Below are 18,730 nucleotides of genomic sequence, written 5' to 3'. Positions count from 1 at the left end.
GTTAACAATTGTTGGACAAATGACTTGTGTCATCCACAAAGTAGATGTCCTAACCGACTTGCCAAAACTATAGTTTGTTAACAAGAAATGTGTGAAGTGGTTGAAAAACGAGTTTTAATGACTCCAACCTAAGTGTATGTAAGCTTCCGACTTCAACGATCTATCATCTATCAATCCATCCGTCCGTCCGTCTGTCTGTCTGTCTGAAACTATAGAGCAGTATAGGTGGTATGATGGGAACCTGATGCTATAAACTGAAATACTGTCCCTAAACTTCAGAATAGCCCTGTATGACTGAGGCAGAGAGCGAGAAAGAGAGAGACGTAAAGGGAGATGTAAGTCACTATCATCATCATCATGTATTCTCCATCAAAACAAAGCCAACCACCATTCAATGACTTGCATTACTGGAACCGGCCCTGTCCTCCCATGTATGCTGGTGAGCTGGTAATTTACAGCAGTGAGAACTGCATGTTGATCAATGTGGAAGGATACAGTGGTTAGATTGTGCACACTTTCGGCAACCCTGTGCTTCCTGTAAGTTCCACTGAGTAGAAATACATAAATATATAAATACTGTGTATTACAGTACTGCATGTTTCTGATGATATGATGTATGTTTTGTAATACAATGCTTTTTATACCACTGTAAGGTAATTAAAGGAAGAGTAACAGATCAAATTCAACTTTGCAGAACTTGAGCAGAGAGAGAGAGAGGGGGAAGGGAGAGAGAGAGAGAGAGAGAAAAAGAGAGGGGGAGAGAGAGAGGGGTGGAGAGGGAGAGAGAGAGAGAGAGGAGAGGGAGAGAGAGAGAGAGAGAGAGAGAGGGGGAGGGAGAGGGGTGGAGAGGGAGAGGGAGAGAGAGAGAGGAGGGGGGAGGGGGAGAGAGAGAGGGGGAGGGAAAGAGAGAGAGAGGAGGGGGGAGGGGGAGAGAGAGCGAGAGATAGAGAGGGGGAGAGAGAAAGAGAATCCGTGGAAGGGAGCACGTAGGATTCCCTGTTTGTGTGGCTGTCTGACAGTTTCCATGTTGTGTCAGTGAGACTGACACAAACCGCAACAAAGACCGCCTCGTTGCTCATGTCACATAACCAGGAGAGGGACTACCTGCTTAGACACCTCCCTCTTCCCACAACTCACACCTACAGGCCTTTATATACCCAGCCCCAATTGACAGAAACACACACAACAGCAAGAGATCAAAGAGGGACACAGAGAGAAAATACTAAGCTAGGTTTGCAACAACAATCTGTTTATCAAAACTTCAGAAGGAAGGAAAAAAGAGAAGAGACCATGTGGCAGTTTCTCCTCCTCTTGGGAACATCGCTGTTAGTGACAGGTGAGATCTTACAGATGATCTGTAGTCATTGTTTTTTAAATGAAAATGTGTTGCAATTTAAACCGATTTAAAGAAATGTTATGACATGCTTTTATGTGTGGTTATGGATGGAGGATTGGGTATGTGTGTGTATTCATACAGTATGTGTGTTTGATCAGGGGGTCGGTGTCAGTGTCTATCTGAGTATACTGAGATGTTCGCAGAGGCAGGGTCCCAGGCAGTGTTACCCTGCGTGTGTCGCCCTCCCTCCACCTCTGCAGCCGTCGTCCTCTGGAGCAAGGACCTTGAGGGGTACGACTGCCTTTCTCTCGGTCCATGTCTTTCATGCTCTCCTTCTCCCTATCCATCTCTCTCATCCTCTCTGTCTCTGTCTACCTCTGTGACGCCAATATCCTCAAAGATTCCCTTTTCATCTTTCTCTATCCTGGTCTTTCTTTCTCTTGATCTCTTAATACATTTTTCTGTATTGAAAGTGTTCTATAGGAGAGCATAGCAATGCATTGCCATTGATCTGTATGTCTGTACAATACAAGTGTCATGTTTCAAACTTAACATCTCTTCATCTTTCTCTCAGGACGGTATGGAGAAAGGGAAAGAGTGGACTGGAGCACTGGGGAATAGGAGCTGCCCAGCGTGTTCGATGCCCCCATTCAGAGGTTGGAGCTGGTGACTACAGCCTGTACATAAAGGAAGTGAGGGAGGAGGAGAGCGGAGAGTACACCTGCACGATGCAGGATGGCGAGAAAATCCTCTCTAAGAGGATCCTCCTCAGGGTCATCAAAGGTAAGGAGCTAAAATAACAGTAACTTATATGAAATACTGTGTGGACAATTAAATGAACTTTCAGTGAAATTTACAGTCATTTTAAAGTGATATTTACAGTTATTTTAAAGTGGTATTTGCAGTCATTTTAAAGTGATATTTACAGTAATTTTAAAGTGATATTTTCAGTCATTTTAAAGTGATATTTTCAGTCATTTTAAAGTGATATTTTCAGTCATTTTAAAGTGATATTTTCAGTCATTTTAAAGTGATATTTTCAGTCATTTTAAAGTGATATTTGCAGTCATTTTAAAGTGATATTTACAGTCATTTTAAAGTGATATTTGCAGTCATTTTAAAGTGATATTTAGATGCTGTAATAACAAGGTATAACTATATTTATCTGCTGTTTATCATACAGCCACACATATCATAAACCTGTGAATATGATTAACATCTCATTGCTCTTACTTACCCATGTCTTTCTTTCACAGTATCCATCTCCCCACCTGCTCCAGTGGAGGGCAACAAAATGACCATCACTTGCAGTGTCTCTCCATGGCCACAGGAGGCGACAGTGAGCTGGATGCTCAATGAGAAGCGAGTTTACCCTGATAGTGCAGATTATGTCCTTTCAAAGAACCAGGCGAGTGTTTTGGAGAGCAAAGCATCTGCAGGCATGATGGGTAACTGGAGCTGTGTAATGCATAAAGGGAGGAAACAAGGGAAGGCCACCACGGCCCTGACAGTGAGAGGTGAGGGCTCAGACATGGTGATGTCATGCTTGGAAGGAATAAAACATTCAAATGCAGCTGATATATTGAAGACGGTTAATATTAAGTTTCCTATGTCTTTCTCCCTTCTCTCCTATCCATCGTCTTCCCCCGTCTCTTCTCTCGCTCAGGTATCGTTAACCCCTCCAGTGCCAGTGCCAAGGTGTATGCTGAGGTGGGGTCTGCTGTCACCCTCCCCTGTGTGTTCTCCACTGGACTCACCCCATCAGACACAGCCTGGGAGAGACTGGACACCTCTGGCTCTGCTCTCCCACTCCCTCCCTCCTTCAACCTGTCCTCCCTGCTGTCCCTCCCTCCCTGGGACAGGTCTGTGGGTGTGGGGCAAGTGGGGCAGGGGGACGGGGGCAGGTACAGGTGCTCAGGGACAGTGGAGGGGCGCCGGGTAACCAGGGAGATGCAGTTGGTGACTGCCCAAGGTGAGCCAGGCATAGAAAATAGATGATGGTATGATATTGTAGCAGTCTCCTCATTTGAATGCCTAATGTGAGTTGTCCCTTTCTGCAAAATGGCAAGCATTTAAAGTAAATGTTTGAGATGAGATATGAAAATGGTGCTTTAGAATTAGCAATCACAATGCTAATGATGATCCTGTGTGTTCTCTCTACTCAGTGCTCAGCAACTCACCATCTACCCAGAAGGCCCCAGTCTCACTGACCTGTCACCTCAGCGATGCCAGCGAGGTCACTGAATACGAGTGGGTCCGAGTGACCTATGACCTCAATGGCACCCAATCAGAGAGCTCCGTCCAGAAAGGGAGGGTCCTGGGGATCAACAGAGTGACAGACAGGAACTCTGGCGAATGGGCTTGTCGATTCCACGGGAAAGAAGGAGCTCTGGGGAGCGTGACATACCACCTACATCTGATGAGTAAGTCCTATCTGCCTACTTTGATTCCCTCTATTTGCATGGATCTAGGTAGATGTAGACACAATCCAAATGCAACAAATATCAGCAAGATGTAAAACATTTGTCTTAATTAGACACAGGGGCGGAAGGTAGCATAGCAGTTAAGAGCGTTGTGCCAGTAACCGAAAGGTCGCCTGTTTGAATCCCCAAGCCGACTAGGTTAAAAATCTGTCGATGTTCCTTTGAAAAAGGCAATCAACTCTAATTGCTCCTGTAAGTTGCTCTGGATAAAAGCGTCTGCTGAATGACTCAAATGTAAGCTAAAATGGATCCTTGTTCTGTCTTGGTTGATCAGGTGGTCTGATGGGAGATAATGAGACAGGTTCTTCCAGTAATGTTGCCATGGTAGCCGGCCTGGGTTTCTTCCTCTTGGTGCTGCTGTTGGTCTTGGTGCAGATGTACAGGAACTATCGGAGGGTACGTTCAACTACAGCTGTGTGTGTTTTCCTTAAATCCACGTTGACATGGAAAATACGTTTTTAAAAGGTTTGTGTAATACTTATTTTAATCTCCTCTACAGCGCAAACTGATCCTGCTGTACCCTGCCCTGGAGAACATTGTTCACACCATTGCTAATGAGAGAGAGGACAGAGAGAGGAACAGAGTGAAAGAAGATGAGATCTCCAAATAGAGGAGACTGCAATATGACATTTGAAATCATTTGACATGTCTATGATCAGTTGGGAGATTTTGTGGTATTTGTACATATTCATTCAGTGAAGACAATTGTAGCAGTTTCTTTCATATTTTCACCAAAACAAATGTGATTGATCTTTTATTTGAAATGTGATTGATTTTGTATATGTATGCCTTATTTTTCACTACCAGCACCTTAACCACCTATTAGACTTTTGTAATATAATGAATCACTGAGAATACAATTATCTAAACACTTCATTGGTTTAAATCTCTCTCTTTATTACAATGTATCAGTATGAATCTCCCAAATGGGAGTACAATACCAAATATGCAGTTACTCTTATAAATTAACAACTCAAATTAAGTTCAATGAAACATGTATGTACAGTATATAGAGCATTTCACTTAACTGACAAAACATCAAAAAGTACACTTGTATAAGACAGTATAGGCGTCTACAGATGTAGGATCTTAAGAATGCTACAGCAACAAGATTTGAACATTTAGTCCATCATGTTGCTTGAGCTGGCCAAAAGTAGGCTACATGAAAAGTGCAATATTGTTAATATAACCGTGTGTTAGGGCGGGTTTTCAGTCCATTTACATAAAGCTCATCTGCATTTCCAGCGTTGCATGAAAAACCTCAGCAACAGAGTGATCAAATGAAGATCCTACATCTGTAGCTCTAACAACATTATGTAGGAATTATGCAGGTTGAAGAAAATTATTCTGCTGTTCACTCAGACTCAATCACAAACTCAAAATCACACAAACATTCCATGCAACAAACTGAAACATTTGGTGGCAATCAGCTCACTCAATCAACATCTTGCTGTGGAAAAGTATCACATTGTTGTTATATGTCTACTCCGGCACAGTGAAAATCTCAAATGACATATTATTCCCCATAAAGTGCAGATAAAATCTTGGAGAATGAAGGGCTCCCAGTAGCCTATGCAGAACTACACCTGACTAATTGTCCCGTCCTCCTGCGTGCCGATTCGCTGGAAGTCTCTCAAGGTCAAAGTTGGCCGAGCCCCACCTCAGCCGCTTCCCACCACTCCTCATCAACCCCAACGCCACTGTCCTCTGGGGTCAGCTGATCCAGGACCTGATCGGCTTCAAAGCACCAGCCTGGCCAATCAACGCTGGTGCCATCAGGGAAGGCGGGGCTAGAAGAGCGACGGGAAAAAAGCTTTTACAATGGAGATAAACTTGTTGGATTGCAAATAGCTTAGTCACAAGATTTGTTTCTGCTTTAGTCTACTTCCATGTTGTTCACTGGAATGTTTGGCGTGACATTAACAAAGTAGTTGGCTAAAGTGGACACCAATCTGGTGATCAGGCTAGATTGGTTATGATGACATGAAACATGTTTATGGGTGGCATGTCATGGTTATGACAGTAAATGCAACTTGCAAGAATAACGATTTGAACATAGAGTGATCCTACACTACATGGTAATCAGCCCAGTAGGTAGAGTGATAAAATAACCCAGAATGAAACTGTTCCATAGTGGCCATCAGCCACCCACACCTATCTGACTGAGTCATTTCAATAGATGAATCTTCAAACTGATCACGCATACTTTGAAGACGTTTTATTATTTTATTTCCAACTGAGTTTTGATGTAAAACTCACCTGCTCTTCTTCTGCTCCTCCTCATCTCCGTCCACCCTCTCCTCTATCCATCCCTGACTGACACTGGGGGCCAGCCGTCTGACCAGCGCCACCTCTTCCCACTCAGTCTCTCTATCCCCTTCACTGGGCGACTGGGACGGAGTGGTGGAGAAAGACGGAGAAGAAGGAAGAGCCCATGTTCTGAAGGTTGGAGATTTTCCCTTTCCTTCTCTTCTCCCTCCGTCCTTTCTTCTCTCATTGGCCCGGTTCAAAATGCTCTCCAGAGGGGAGGGGTGCAAGTATGGATCCAACCCAGGAGGGGGAGAGTGGGCTATTCGCACGTTGGAGGGCTTGGCTGAGGTCAGAAGAAAACTATATCCTTCTTGGAGGATGATATCTGGTATGGATGCGCTCCTCTGGGTCTTCAACTTAGGCCTTTTTGGGGTGTTTTCTTTTTCTTCAGGGATGTCTTTAGGCAGCTCTGGCCCAGAGAAAGTGTGGGGCTCTGGGGAGAACTCTCTCTCTGCAGGCATGTCCCAGAACACCCCTCCGTTCATCTTCAGGGACCCCAGCTTGAGCACCAGGTGAGAGTCAGAGCTCTGTCCAGAGGAACCTGAGTTGTGTTGGTAGGAACCCCTGAGTCTCTGGTTGCAGTCTGAATCAGAGTTGGAGGAAGAGTTTGTGCGTGGTTCAGACTGGGCCATCCCGGAGCTGTCAGACCCATTTTGTGACATCTGAGGGGCAGCAGTCTGCTCAATGTTTATTGGCCTTCTCCTGCGTAACCGTGGTGATTTCAGCTTCCGAGAAAACCTCCATGATTCCACTAAAGCCTCCTCCTCTCCTGATTGGGTGAGCCACGAGTTCCTCATGGCTTGTTGCTCCACTGACTGGGGGGCAGAATTCCTCCGTGTGGATGTGGCTCGTCCTCCCTGTGAGAGAAATCCTTGGGATTCCATTTGACTAATAGTGATAGAAACTTTTTCATTGTTTTCCCTGCATGGAGAAAGTGGGAAAGTGCTGGATTGGTGTCGTGGGTAGTCTATGTCGTAGTCTATGTTAGGATATCCGCCTAGCAACAGGTTGTGCGGCCCGTTGGGTTTGGATTGAAAGGTTTCTGTTGCCACTCGAGGTAGAGAGTTAGACTGTCTGGAATGGGTCCAGGTCACCCTTCGTTCTTTAATCCCCCTGGACTCAATCCCCTCCTCCCATTGGTTGATGTCTCCGACCTCACTCACCCTTGCCTCTGACATCATAACTTCATCCATGACCCTGCCACCTCCTTGCCCCTTTTTCATTACCCCGCCTGCAAATGATTGGTTATGAATGTCACTGAGCTTGCGTGGTTGTCCTGGCAACATTGCATCTTTATAGTGCACTGGATCCTGAGTTAGTTGTTCTTCCTCTGTTGCTATGGACACCAATGTCCCATTCACTGATTGGATGAGGAGTTCCTCAACAGGTTTCACCTCCAAAGAAAAAGGGATCTGTGCTTCTGATTGGTCAGGAGGCTGATCTACTGATTCCTCAATGGTCATCTTGGGCTCTGTAGGGGGTGTGGCCTGTTCCTGTAGCTGTAGGTCTCTCTGTTTGGTCTGCAGTCGTCTGCTGGCCTCTGTCTCTCTCAGGCCCTGCAGTGTTTCCTGTCAATAAATGGAAGAAAGAAAGAGGGATAAAAGGAGAGCATCGATATCACTGTATGTTACACATTATGTACATTGTACATTTAATCATTCATTGATTTAATACCAAAGAGACCAAAAGGTAACTACAATAAATCATGTCATTACCATTTTAGTCAGTATTTTTCTGTCTGTTTACCTGTGCCTTGTGGATGGTGAAGACCCATGTAGAGCAGCTCTCTGGGCTGGAGGTGAAGAAGGTGTAGACATTCGCCGCACAGCCCAGAACACTCACCTCCACCACCACAAACGAACCTGGGAGATGGAGAGAGGGGGAAGGAAGAGATAAAGAAAGAACTGTCATTTAAAACTCTACAACTGGTCTCTGTAGCAAGAGACAGAGCAACGTTTCATCTTTCCACTTCTAGGATATGTACTGTATGGTCAATGACTGTACTCACAGCCATCTTTGAGTGTTTTACAGCGCGTTCTATCCAGGGCCAGTGGGGGGCGAACTACCTTCAGTCTCTCTGCCTTCTTCTGGACCTTGGTCACCAGCAGCACGTCAGAGAAGAGCAGGGCTGTCACCTCCAACTTCACCACACAACAGTCGCAACAAACCCACAGAAACATGACATCTATATCTTACATGTTAGTCATTTAGCAGATGCTCTTATCCAGAGCTACTTACAGTTAATGCATTCATCTTAAGATAGCTAGGTGAGACAACCACATATCACAGTCGTAGTAAGTAAATTTTTCCTCAAAGTAGTTATAATCAAAGTCCGTGCTAATGAGATGATAATATTGGGAAGAATCCTCTACATGGAAGTCAATGTTTCACTGGAACAGAGTGAGATTCGGTCACTCAACCTACCTTGTGATCCTTCCTTCCTCTGATCTTCAGGGTCTCCTCCAATAGCAGCTTGCGTATGACCCCAGGACCCAACCCTCTGACAGGGCACGTCAAATCAAAACTGCACAACTCTCTGACATGCTGTGGATGACATCAACATTGACTACTCACCGTCTGCATCACACATTACAGTATCTATATCTTTTTCTAAGGTTGGTGTAGCTTCCTATCCTGTACTCTGTTCTTAGAAAGGTTTTTCTTCTCTCTTTCACCTTGTCGATTTCCTCATTCATCCCCTCCATCACGTCATATCCCTCTATCTTCTGGGCGGAGAGCGAGAGGGCCAGCTCCTCATCCTTAAGCCTTAAGTAGTCATTGATGCTGTCCAGAAACCCATTAACACAGGCCAACTGGAGGAGAGAGAGGGTAGGATAGGGATAGGGAGAGATAGATAGAAAGACAGAGAGAGATAGAGAAAGAAAAGAGAGAGTGAGTGAATGGGAAACAGAGAGAGGGAGAGTGTGTGTGTGGGACAGAGAGATGCCTTTTCGCCTATTACTAGTAGAGGCAATTAGCAATGAGCTAGTAAGAAAATGGCGCTGGAACGCACAACTTCCTTTTCTAATGAACATGAACAGCCTCAGGCCTGACAAACTGAATTAAAAGGCCTTGATTTAAAAGGCTAGCTCTTCACTCACCATGCCCCTGAGTGTGTGCTGTGTGTGGGGAGCCTGGGTGGTCTTGAGGACAGCCTTCAGCAGCAGGGGGTACTTGGTGATCCTCTGGATGGGTTTGGCCTGCATATCTCCCAGACGCATCCGCTCACACTGGGGGTGTGTCTCCACCCACTATGGACATGGAGAAAAACATTCATTTGTGTCTTCTAGTAGTCTCGCTAGACCTTATACCCAAAGTTATGGCCTCGGTAGAACTCATGTAAATACAGTGTTGTTACTGTGTATGAAAAAAATATTGTTACATAGTAGTGGACAAATTCAAAGGCTCGCAAAACTCATAATGGAGATTCTTTGAACAAGCCGTAAAAGTGTGTAGACAGCAAAAAACAGCCAAAGACACGTTCTAATCTTTAAGAAGGCAGTGTGCAGGCTAGGCTCTCTGAGTCATTAGGTCAGGGCGTTGGTGTAACAAGTGTTCGGCCTTCAGGATATTACCAATAACAGAAGGCCTGGATATGGTGATCATCAAAACCACTAGAACATGATCAATAACAGAAGAAGTTCTGCGGATGCTATGACTCAGTACACTGTTGTTCCAGACGTTGTTACCGTAATAAAGGGTAGTTTGGCGAAGCATGTGTGTGACGCAGAGTGACTTTAGGGTGAGAGTGAAAGGGTGTGCATGCAACATGTAAACAAGAAGTGGGCTTGTGTATGAAGTGGTGTGTGTTTGTTTCTGTCTCCCATTCCATGTAACCATAATGCTGCTATTGGCAAGGACATTCTCACCTTTACTGTTAAGGCGTGTTCTACCAACAAAATACAACCTAGCTCTCTGGTACCCTGCAAACCATGATCCCTTCTGTGTTTTCCACCTTGAGGTAAACGTAAAGGAGTCTGTTGCACATGTTGTTAATGGTTTCTGTTCATACTGAGACATGACCTAGACATGACCGCCTTGTTGACCTGGTGGCCACGGAGGTGAGACAGGTGGAGTCACCAACCGAACACATACACAAACATTCTCTTGTCAGAGAAGCCTGGTTTGATGTTGATGATCATGTGTTTTCTTGTCTGCTGAATAAGACAGATATTGTTGGTGTGGGGGAGGCCAGAGGGAGGGGCTGATTCTGGAGGTGGGCTGCTCATTGGACTACTACATGGAGCAGTCCTTTTCTGACAAGCTGCTTAAATACCAGCCCCTCGTGTCACTCCTGAACAGCCTCGTAACAGTGCATGCTTGCTACGGTGATATTGGGTAGTCTCTGCCTTGTTCACAGGCTGACAGTACCTGGACTTCAGATAGCAGGCCTACATAAGATGAAGCTGATAGCGAGGTACTGCTCTGTGTCAGCAGTCATGGGCAGCCTTGCTGTGTGAAGAAGAAGGTGCCATCTGTTTCCCTATGTGTCCAGATATCCTTGTCCTGAGATGTTTATATGAATTATGATTTGTGGATTCAAATAAAATATAAAAAATATGTTTTTGTGTGTTTGTGTGTGCGTGCGTTTAACTCACCATTAAGTAGGTGTGGAAGTGCAGGTTGGTGTCTGTCAGTTTGCTCGTAAACTCCACTGTGCTCTCCTCCTTCCAACAGTAGTGCAGATAGGTGGAGAATCGCTCAGGGAACTGCAGACAGAGGGTGGGGATGGGATTAGACAAAGATTGCTGTAAACAAACATGTTTTAAACCCATGACCCGTGTTTCCATTCCTTCCTTTCACCCTTATACTTTTCATTCCATATGTGACCCTGATACTAAATCTGATTGACAGTCAGTACTGTACCTGCAGGCATCCTGACTCTAGCCCCAGGGGGTCAAAGGGCTTCCCCGTCCTGCGGACTTCCTGTAACATGGGATACATCACTTCCTGCCAGAAGAGCCGGTGGGCGCTGAGGATGGAGGGAAGGTTGGAGAAGAGGCTCTCAGGTGTCACCTGAAGAAGAGAGGGACAGGAAAAAGAGGGTGATGATACTGCTTTCTTGATTTTGAACCTACAATCTACCCCACACCTCTTTGATTTGTTGGAAGCATCAATGTCATTATGTGTTGAAATTTGTGTTTGTCTAAAGTCAATAAAAATATATGATAGTTGTAGACCTTTTGTAATAAAAAAAGATGAAGGTAGTTGTTTGACAAAGCTGCAGTGTCTAGCTGTAGAACTCTGCAGAACTCACTCCCCCACATTCTCAGATACTTTCCACATTCTCAGCAGAATGATCTATCATTCTGTTATTGAGCTGAATGTTCCATCTGCCCTGGTGTGTTCTGTGTCAGAGCAGATGTTCTCAGTGTGTTAGTATGTCAGCTCAGCAGTTTGTACTGTATGTTGTACTACAGCAGTCGGTTTCACCTAGGCCCAAGGGCCTCCCCTTGAACTGTATACTGGTTTTAAATTCAACCAAAGGTCAAAGTCATTCATGAAAACGCACACACCTGAACCCAGTCAGATCATGCAAGATCCAGCTCAAAAGCACATGCTTAGTTCATTGCAACACATCTATTTGAATGGTCAGCCGGGAAACACAGATAGGCCCAAAGACCAGAGAGGGAGTTCTAGAGAAAATGTTCCCTACAGAAAACCCTGTGAATGAGAACCCAGCTCATATAGACTGACCTCTAAGAGGAATCCATGCTGGTGCAGGTTGGTAAGAGCTGCCATCACCAACTGAGAAACACAATGACACAAACAAACACGGGCATTGAAAAATGACATTGCAATAAAAGATGCTATACAGATAACAGTTACTATTATCATATTTCTATTATGAATAGCCAGTGGTTGTTATGGACACATCACTGAAAGACATTGATACGTTTTCAGTAATGAGAGCAGGGTGTCTGTCTGTCTTACGTCAGTGACAACAGTGAGCTTGTTGATGTAGGTGAACTCGGTGTGGATCAACTCCCACAGCGCCTCCTGTTGGTGCCTCTGGGTCTTACACATCATCTGATCTCACACACACACAGACAGAGAGAGACAGAGACAGAGAGAGAGATGTTGTAAAAGGTAGGGAGGGAGAGAGAGGGTGGGAGAAAGAGATATGTTGTAAAAGGTAGGGAGAGAGAGAGGGGGTGGGAGAAAGAGATATGTTGTAAAAGGTAGGGAGAGAGAGAGAGAGGGGGTGGGAGAAAGAGATATGTTGTAAAAGGTAGGGAGAGAGAGGGGGGGTGGGAGAAAGAGATATGTTGTAAAAGGTAGGGAGAGAGAGAGGGGGTGGGAGAAAGAGATATGTTGTAAAAGGTAGGGAGAGAGAGGGGGGGTTGGAGAAAGAGATATGTTGTAAAAGGTAGGGAGAGAGAGAGGGGTGGGAGAAAGAGATATGTTGTAAAAGGTAGGGAGAGAGAGAGGGGTGGGAGAAAGAGATATGTTGTAAAAGGTAGGGAGAGAGAGAGGGTGGGAGAAAGAGATATGTTGTAAAAGGTAGGGAGAGAGAGGGGGGGTGGGAGAAAGAGATATGTTGTAAAAGGTAGGGAGAGAGAGAGGGGGTGGGAGAAAGAGATATGTTGTAAAAGGTAGGGAGAGAGAGGGGGGGTTGGAGAAAGAGATATGTTGTAAAAGGTAGGGAGAGAGAGGGGGGGTGGGAGAAAGAGATATGTTGTAAAAGGTAGGGAGAGAGAGAGGGGGTGGGAGAAAGAGATATGTTGTAAAAGGCAGGCAGGGATCATTCATTCAGTGGCTTGCGAAAGTATTCACCCCCTTGGCATTTTTCCTATTTTTTTGCCTTACAACCTGGAATTAAAATAGATTTTTCAGGGGTTTGTATCATTTGATTTACACAACATGCCTACCACTTTGAAGTTGCAAAATATTTTTTCTTGTGAAACAAACAAGAAATAAGACAAAAAAAAACAGAAAACTTGAGCGTTCATAACTATTCAACCCCCCCCCCCCCAAAAGTCAATACTTTGTAGAGCCACCTTTAGCAGCAATTACAGCTGCAAGTATCTTGGGGTATGTCTCTATAAGCTTGGCACATCTACCCACTGGGAGTTTTGCCCATTCTTCAAGGCGAAACTGCTCCTTCAAGTTGGATGGGTTCCGCTGATGTACAACAATCTTTAAGTCATACCACAGATTCTCAATTGGATTGAGGTCTGGGCTTTGACTAGATATTTAAATGTTGCCCCTTGAACCACTCTAGTGTTGCTTTAGCAGTGTGCTTAGGGTCATTGTCCTACTGGAAGGTGAACCTCTGTCCCAGTCTCAAATCTTTGGAAGACTGAAAAAGGTTTCCATCAAGAATTTCCCTGTATTTAGCGCCATCCATCATTCCTTCAATTCTGACCAGTTTCCCAGTCCCTGCCGATGAAAAACATCCCCACAGCATGATGCTGCCACCACCATGCTTCACTGTGGGGATGGTATTCTCGGGAGATGAGAGGTGTTGGGTTTGCCCCAGACATAGCGATTTCCTTGATGGCCAAGAAGCTCAATTTTAGTCTCATCTGACTAGAGTACCATCTTCCATATGTTTGGGGAGTCTCCCAAATGCCTTTTGGCGAACACCAAACATCTTTGCTTATTTTTTTCTGGCCACTCTTCCCTAAAGCCCAGCTCTGTGGAGTGTACGGCTTAAAATGGTCCTATGGACAGATACTCCAATCTCCACTGTGGAGCTTTGCAGCTCCTTCAGGGTTATCTTTGGTCTCTTTGTTGCCTCTCTGTTTAATGCCCTCCTTGCCTGGTCCGTGAGTTTTGGTGGGCGGCCCTCACTTGGCAGGTTTGTTGTGGTGCCATATTCTTTCCAATTTTTAATAATGGATTTAACGGTGCTCTGTGGGATATTCAAATTTTCGGATATTTTTTTATAACCCAACCATGATCTGTACTTCTCCACAACTTTGTCCCTGACCTGTTTGGAGAGCTCCTTGGTCTTCATAGTGCTGCTTGCTTGTTGGTGCCCCTTGCTTACTGGTGTTGCAAACTCTGGGGCCTTTCAGAACATATAAAGAGATCAAGTGACAAATCATGTGACACTTAGATTGCACACAGGTGGACTTTATTAACTAATTATGTGACTTTGAAGGTAATTGGTTGCACTAGATCTTATTTAGGGGCTTCATAGTGAAGGGGGTGAATAATAATAATAATTTCACTTCACCAATTTGGACTATTTTGTATATGTCCATTACATGAAATCCAAATAAAAATCTATTTAAATTGCAGGTTGTAATGCAACAAAAGAGGAAAAATGCTAAGAGGGTTGAATACTTTGCAAGGCACTGTATTAACTAGATGATATGCCCATCATGACTTGCATTTATCAGTAGGTAAATCTGGTTACCGAGTGATTGTGTACTATGTCAGTCCAGTTGTTCTCCAGTGTGGCTCCTGTCCCCTCCTCCCCCCAGCTCCAGTTCAGACACACTGGTACTGGGAACGCCTCCAGAGCCCGCTTCAGAGCATCCAACTGCCCTGCGCCCTGACAGAGAGAAAGATATATATATATATATATATACACACAGTTGAAGTTGGAAGTTTACATACACTTAGGTTGGAGTCATTAAAACTTGTTTTTCAACCACTCCACAAATTTCTTGTTAACAAACTATAGTTTTGGCAAGTCAGTTAGGACATCTACTTTGTGCATGACATATGTAATTCTTCCAACAATTGTTTACAGACAGATTATTTCACGTATAATTCACTGTATCACAATTCCAGTGGGTCAGAAGTTTACATACACCAAGTTACATACACACATCATGCACAAAGTAGATGTCCTAACTGACTTGCCAGATCTATAGTTTGTTAACAAGAAATTTGTGGAATGGTTGAAAAACAAGTTTTAATGACTCCAACCTAAGTGTATGTAAACTTCCGACTTCAACTGTATATATACACACACACACACACACACACACACACACACACACACACACACACACACACACACACACACACACACACACACACACACACACACACACACACACACACTCCACCAGAGTTATCATCAAATCTTGTTAGAAATGGGCTCATAGCAGATATGCTTGAGTGAACAATTGGAGTGTGCATTTGCGGAATTCCTATTTTCAGTAAGTATGTGGACAGTGGCGCTGGCAAAGCATGTCTGTGCATGTGGGTATCGGGGTGTATTCATGTGTGTAGAGGACAAGTTAAGTGCATGGGAGGAAAGTACCTCAGGCATGGGGCTCTTTTCAGTTGCTCCCTGGCTGAACAGGACCTGTCTCAGTGCTGCTCGGGGTTTGAAACTTCCAGACGCTCCCTTACTCACCGTGGTATAGTCCGCCACCACTTTCTGCTTCAGCTTCCTCTGAAAATGATGGAGAATATAATGTCAATATACAGTTTGTGTCTGCTGTGGTAGCCTGAATATTAGGAAGTACACATAGCCTTCTGGTTGGCTGGGTGAAGTTTCTACCATTTGGCTTCAGGATGTAGATTAAGTGTCATGGGGGCCTCAAGTTTAGGGATGATTTCAAACTGATCTTGCATCTACAAACAGAAGCTGAAGTTCATAGCCCTCACATGGTATCCCACAGTATTGAATCTGCGTTTGTCTGCTGACACCCTGTGGTTGGTAGTTGTCTCTGCAGCCAGAGTTAGTCCATCTGTCATGCCCGCCTCTCTCTCCACCTCCCTCTGTCTCTCCCCCTCTCCTCCATTCCTCCACTGCTCCACCACTTCCTCTGGCTGAGTCACATCACCTCCCCTTCCTTCGTTGAAAGAGGTTGTTGCTTTTGAGGAAAGGCTGAAGAGATAAGAGAGCATGAACACAATGTTGGCCTAATGCTTGGGGCTTACAGAGAGAGAGATGGAGGGAGAGACGCAGAGAGAGAGATGGAGGGAGAGAGGGGGGAAGAGACGCAGAGGGAGATATGGAGGGAGAGACACAGAGGGAGAGAGGGAGGGAGAGAAGCAGAGGGAGAGATGGAGGGAGAGATGGAGGGAGAGACGCAGAGGGAGAGATGGAGGGAGAGATGGAGCGAGGGTGGTAGTAGAAAGGAGACTAGGCAGAGCATGGGATTACTATGTAGTTATTTTAAAAGAGAATGTATTCTTAATGATTGACCTGGTTAATAAAAGGTTAGATACTTAAATGAACAAGGAACCAAAAAGGGGGAAGTCCAATGAGGGGAAATTCAACTTGAGGAACTAAGAAGGACAGAGGAACTTACATTTCTAACAAAACACGCACATGGTAACTCCCATTTAGCATGAGCACAGTAAATAAAACCAAGACATGGGCTGCAGAATGTAAACCGCTACAGGCCATTGAAACACAAAGTAGTGACAAGGTATTGTGACCTTAATACCACTTTGTTTCTGCCTCAGTCAAGCTGTTATGATCTTGCCAAAAATCTATAATGATGCATTGTCAGGTATGCAGGCTAGCAGTAAGGTGGAAATAACAGAGATGACAGGAATAGCCTCAGTGAAACAAGGTGAAGAACTCTAGACAATCTGACACTGGTCGAGTCACACAGGGCTCTCAGCTTTAGTTACAGTGTGACCAAGGTGAAACCTCAAAAACAACTTCACCTTACACAAATTCACACATACCTGACCCTCACCCAAATACACCAACTACAGCATGTCCTCCAAGGGCTTTGGGTTAACCAGCAAAACTGTACCTTGAGTTCCCAGCCATACATCCATCACACCAAAGACATCAACCTACAGTAATCTAGAGCAGGGCTTCCCAAACTGGGTCATGGGGCCCTCCCTGGGTGCATGTTTTGGTTTTTACCTTAGCACTACACAGCTGATTCAAATAACCAAGTCATTGTCAGCTGTGGGCAAAAACCAAAACCTGCATCCAGGGGGGGCCCCAGGACTGAGTTTGGGAAACCCCGATCTAGAGCTTTAAAGCAGTGAATAACACACCCATGATACAAGATACACACACACTGCACACTTTCAGAGAGCGTAACTAGTCTCTCTCACACATACACACACAATCCCCGCCACAGTGCCTAACATCAAAACGCCTGCTCCATGACGTCAGGGATTTAATCACAGACACTCATGACAAGATGTCAACCACCTGTTTACATTCACTATATCTCACTAGTAAAAATCTATTAATACTGGTGACTTCAAGTATCATTGAAACACAATCATCTATTTGGGTTGACAGCAGGCCAACACACAGCAGCCATGTTGGTCTGTGTTGGTTCTGAGGGGAACCTCAAATCAACACACATCATAAAACGAACACATTACAACACAGTATAAGTGTACTGATTATTATACAAAGAAGAAACGTCAGATTGTCAAGGCATTGATTGAGTGCAATAATCAAAGATACAATGTCCCAGATAGTGCCTCACAAGTCTACTTCTACGGTAATAAATTAACGTAAAACGAATTACCTGGCTTTGGTTGGATCCATCTTGATTCAGACAGTCATCTTTCGTTTCTGTTGGCTCGCTCACTCTTTCATTCGGTCCCTCCCTATCCTGCCTCCTTCCCTCCCTTTCTCTAGCACCCCTGCCCTCTAACTGGCCTGACGAGAACAACTGGATTTCTAAGATAACAAATCTGCGCTACGGCCTAGTTAATGTGTAGCAGTGGTATTTGTTATGAGGGTGGTGCTGATTCATTTCTTCTGACTAGATGGTTTGTGTTGTTTCATGTCAATCAGTGATATCGATCATTCTGAGGAGGTAATAGTTCTACAGGAAGTGATCATGTCCTCTAAAACCCTGTCTGAGGAGACTACCTAGAGACGTGAAGAGCACCACTTACAAGGGTTATAGAACAGAGAGTGAGACACAGAATGGTAGTTGACTGAGGAACGAGGTGATTGAAAAAGAGGATAAATGTAAAATGACAGACAGATCAGCAGACATGTAAAGAGGACGTGGGAAGAGAAGTGGAACAGGTTAGAGGGGATGTGGCGACAGGTGAAGAGACAGGGAGGGAGAGAGAGGACAGGGTAACGATAAAAACAGAGCAAAAGACAGAGAGGGAGCGTGAGAAGTATAATTGAATAAGTTAATGCTACGTCGAGGAATGCAGAATACATACCAGAAGTTATACACACCATTACACCGTCATACACACACACAGACCACAAAGCCAGACATGCAATTAATGAGCAAGAAAACAAAGCTATACATAATGTATGCTGCAGTCATACACTGAATAGAACAGTAGCTAACACAGTCATACACTGAATAGAACAGTAGCTAACACTTACAGTCATACACTGAATAGAACAGTAGCTAACACAGTCATACACTGAATAGAACAGTAGCTAACACTTACAGTCATACACTGAATAGAACAGTAGCTAACACAGTCATACACTGAATAGAACAGTAGCTAACACAGTCATACACTGAATAGAACAGTAGCTAACACAGTCATACACTGAATAGAACAGTAGCTAACAGTCATACACTGAATAGAACAGTAGCTAACACAGTCATACACTGAATAGAACAGTAGCTAACAGTCATACACTGAATAGAACAGTAGCTAACACAGTCATACACTGAATAGAACAGTAGCTAACACTTACAGTCATACACTGAATAGAACAGTA

General features: G+C 44.5%; 2 protein-coding genes across 3 annotated transcripts; one reads left to right on the top strand and one right to left on the bottom strand.

The window, feature by feature from the left end:
- Window positions 1-1,072: 1,072 nt before the first annotated feature.
- LOC106605850 (obscurin) lies at window positions 1,073-4,693 on the top strand. Of its 2 annotated transcripts, none has more exons than XM_045700409.1 (8): window positions 1,073-1,336; window positions 1,540-1,627; window positions 1,911-2,119; window positions 2,593-2,853; window positions 3,003-3,308; window positions 3,502-3,759; window positions 4,094-4,215; window positions 4,319-4,693. In XM_045700409.1, exons 1-8 carry the CDS (start codon window positions 1,078-1,080, stop codon window positions 4,427-4,429), a joined length of 1,614 nt encoding a protein of 537 aa, XP_045556365.1. In that variant the 5' UTR covers window positions 1,073-1,077; the 3' UTR covers window positions 4,430-4,693. The 2 variants fall into 2 exon arrangements, with proteins under 2 accessions (XP_045556365.1, XP_045556364.1); XM_045700408.1 differs by having other exon boundaries at window positions 1,079-1,336; window positions 1,495-1,627.
- A 2-nt stretch (window positions 4,694-4,695) lies between these two features.
- Window positions 4,696-17,649, bottom strand: LOC106575183 (uncharacterized). Its single transcript, XM_014151495.2, has 15 exons — window positions 17,553-17,649; window positions 15,706-15,928; window positions 15,356-15,490; window positions 14,498-14,635; window positions 12,064-12,159; window positions 11,827-11,877; window positions 10,996-11,145; window positions 10,728-10,838; window positions 9,231-9,380; window positions 8,805-8,942; window positions 8,554-8,673; window positions 8,138-8,270; window positions 7,876-7,991; window positions 6,079-7,697; window positions 4,696-5,609 (listed from the first exon to the last, which is right to left on the bottom strand). Exons 1-15 carry the CDS (start codon window positions 17,570-17,572, stop codon window positions 5,459-5,461), a joined length of 3,351 nt encoding a protein of 1,116 aa, XP_014006970.2. The 5' UTR covers window positions 17,573-17,649; the 3' UTR covers window positions 4,696-5,458.
- Window positions 17,650-18,730: the final 1,081 nt, after the last annotated feature.

The sequence above is a fragment of the Salmo salar genome, chromosome ssa02, assembly GCF_905237065.1.
Source record: "Salmo salar chromosome ssa02, Ssal_v3.1, whole genome shotgun sequence".
In the NCBI taxonomy this organism is placed as follows: Eukaryota; Metazoa; Chordata; class Actinopteri; order Salmoniformes; family Salmonidae; genus Salmo; species Salmo salar.
The sequence above is the reverse complement of the archived record's forward strand: the minus strand, read 5'-3'. Positions and strand labels throughout refer to the sequence as shown.

What these genes read in the sequence shown, in the direction of transcription:
- LOC106605850 (XM_045700409.1), top strand. Translation starts at nt 1,078, where the DNA reads ATGTCACATAACCAGGAGAGGGACTACCTGCTTAGACACCTCCCTCTT. An exon ending in AACATCGCTGTTAGTGACAG is followed by an intron (nt 1,337 to 1,539) that starts GTGAGATCTTAC and finishes AGATGTTCGCAG; the next exon opens with AGGCAGGGTCCCAGGCAGTG. An exon ending in TGGAGCAAGGACCTTGAGGG is followed by an intron (nt 1,628 to 1,910) that starts GTACGACTGCCT and finishes TCTTTCTCTCAG; the next exon opens with GACGGTATGGAGAAAGGGAA.
- LOC106575183 (XM_014151495.2), bottom strand. Translation starts at nt 17,572, where the DNA reads ATGGATCCAACCAAAGCCAG. An exon ending in TCAATACTGTGGGATACCAT is followed by an intron (nt 15,491 to 15,705) that starts GTGAGGGCTATG and finishes CATCATTTTCAG; the next exon opens with AGGAAGCTGAAGCAGAAAGT. An exon ending in AGCATGGATTCCTCTTAGAG is followed by an intron (nt 11,146 to 11,826) that starts GTCAGTCTATAT and finishes TCTCTTCTTCAG; the next exon opens with GTGACACCTGAGAGCCTCTT.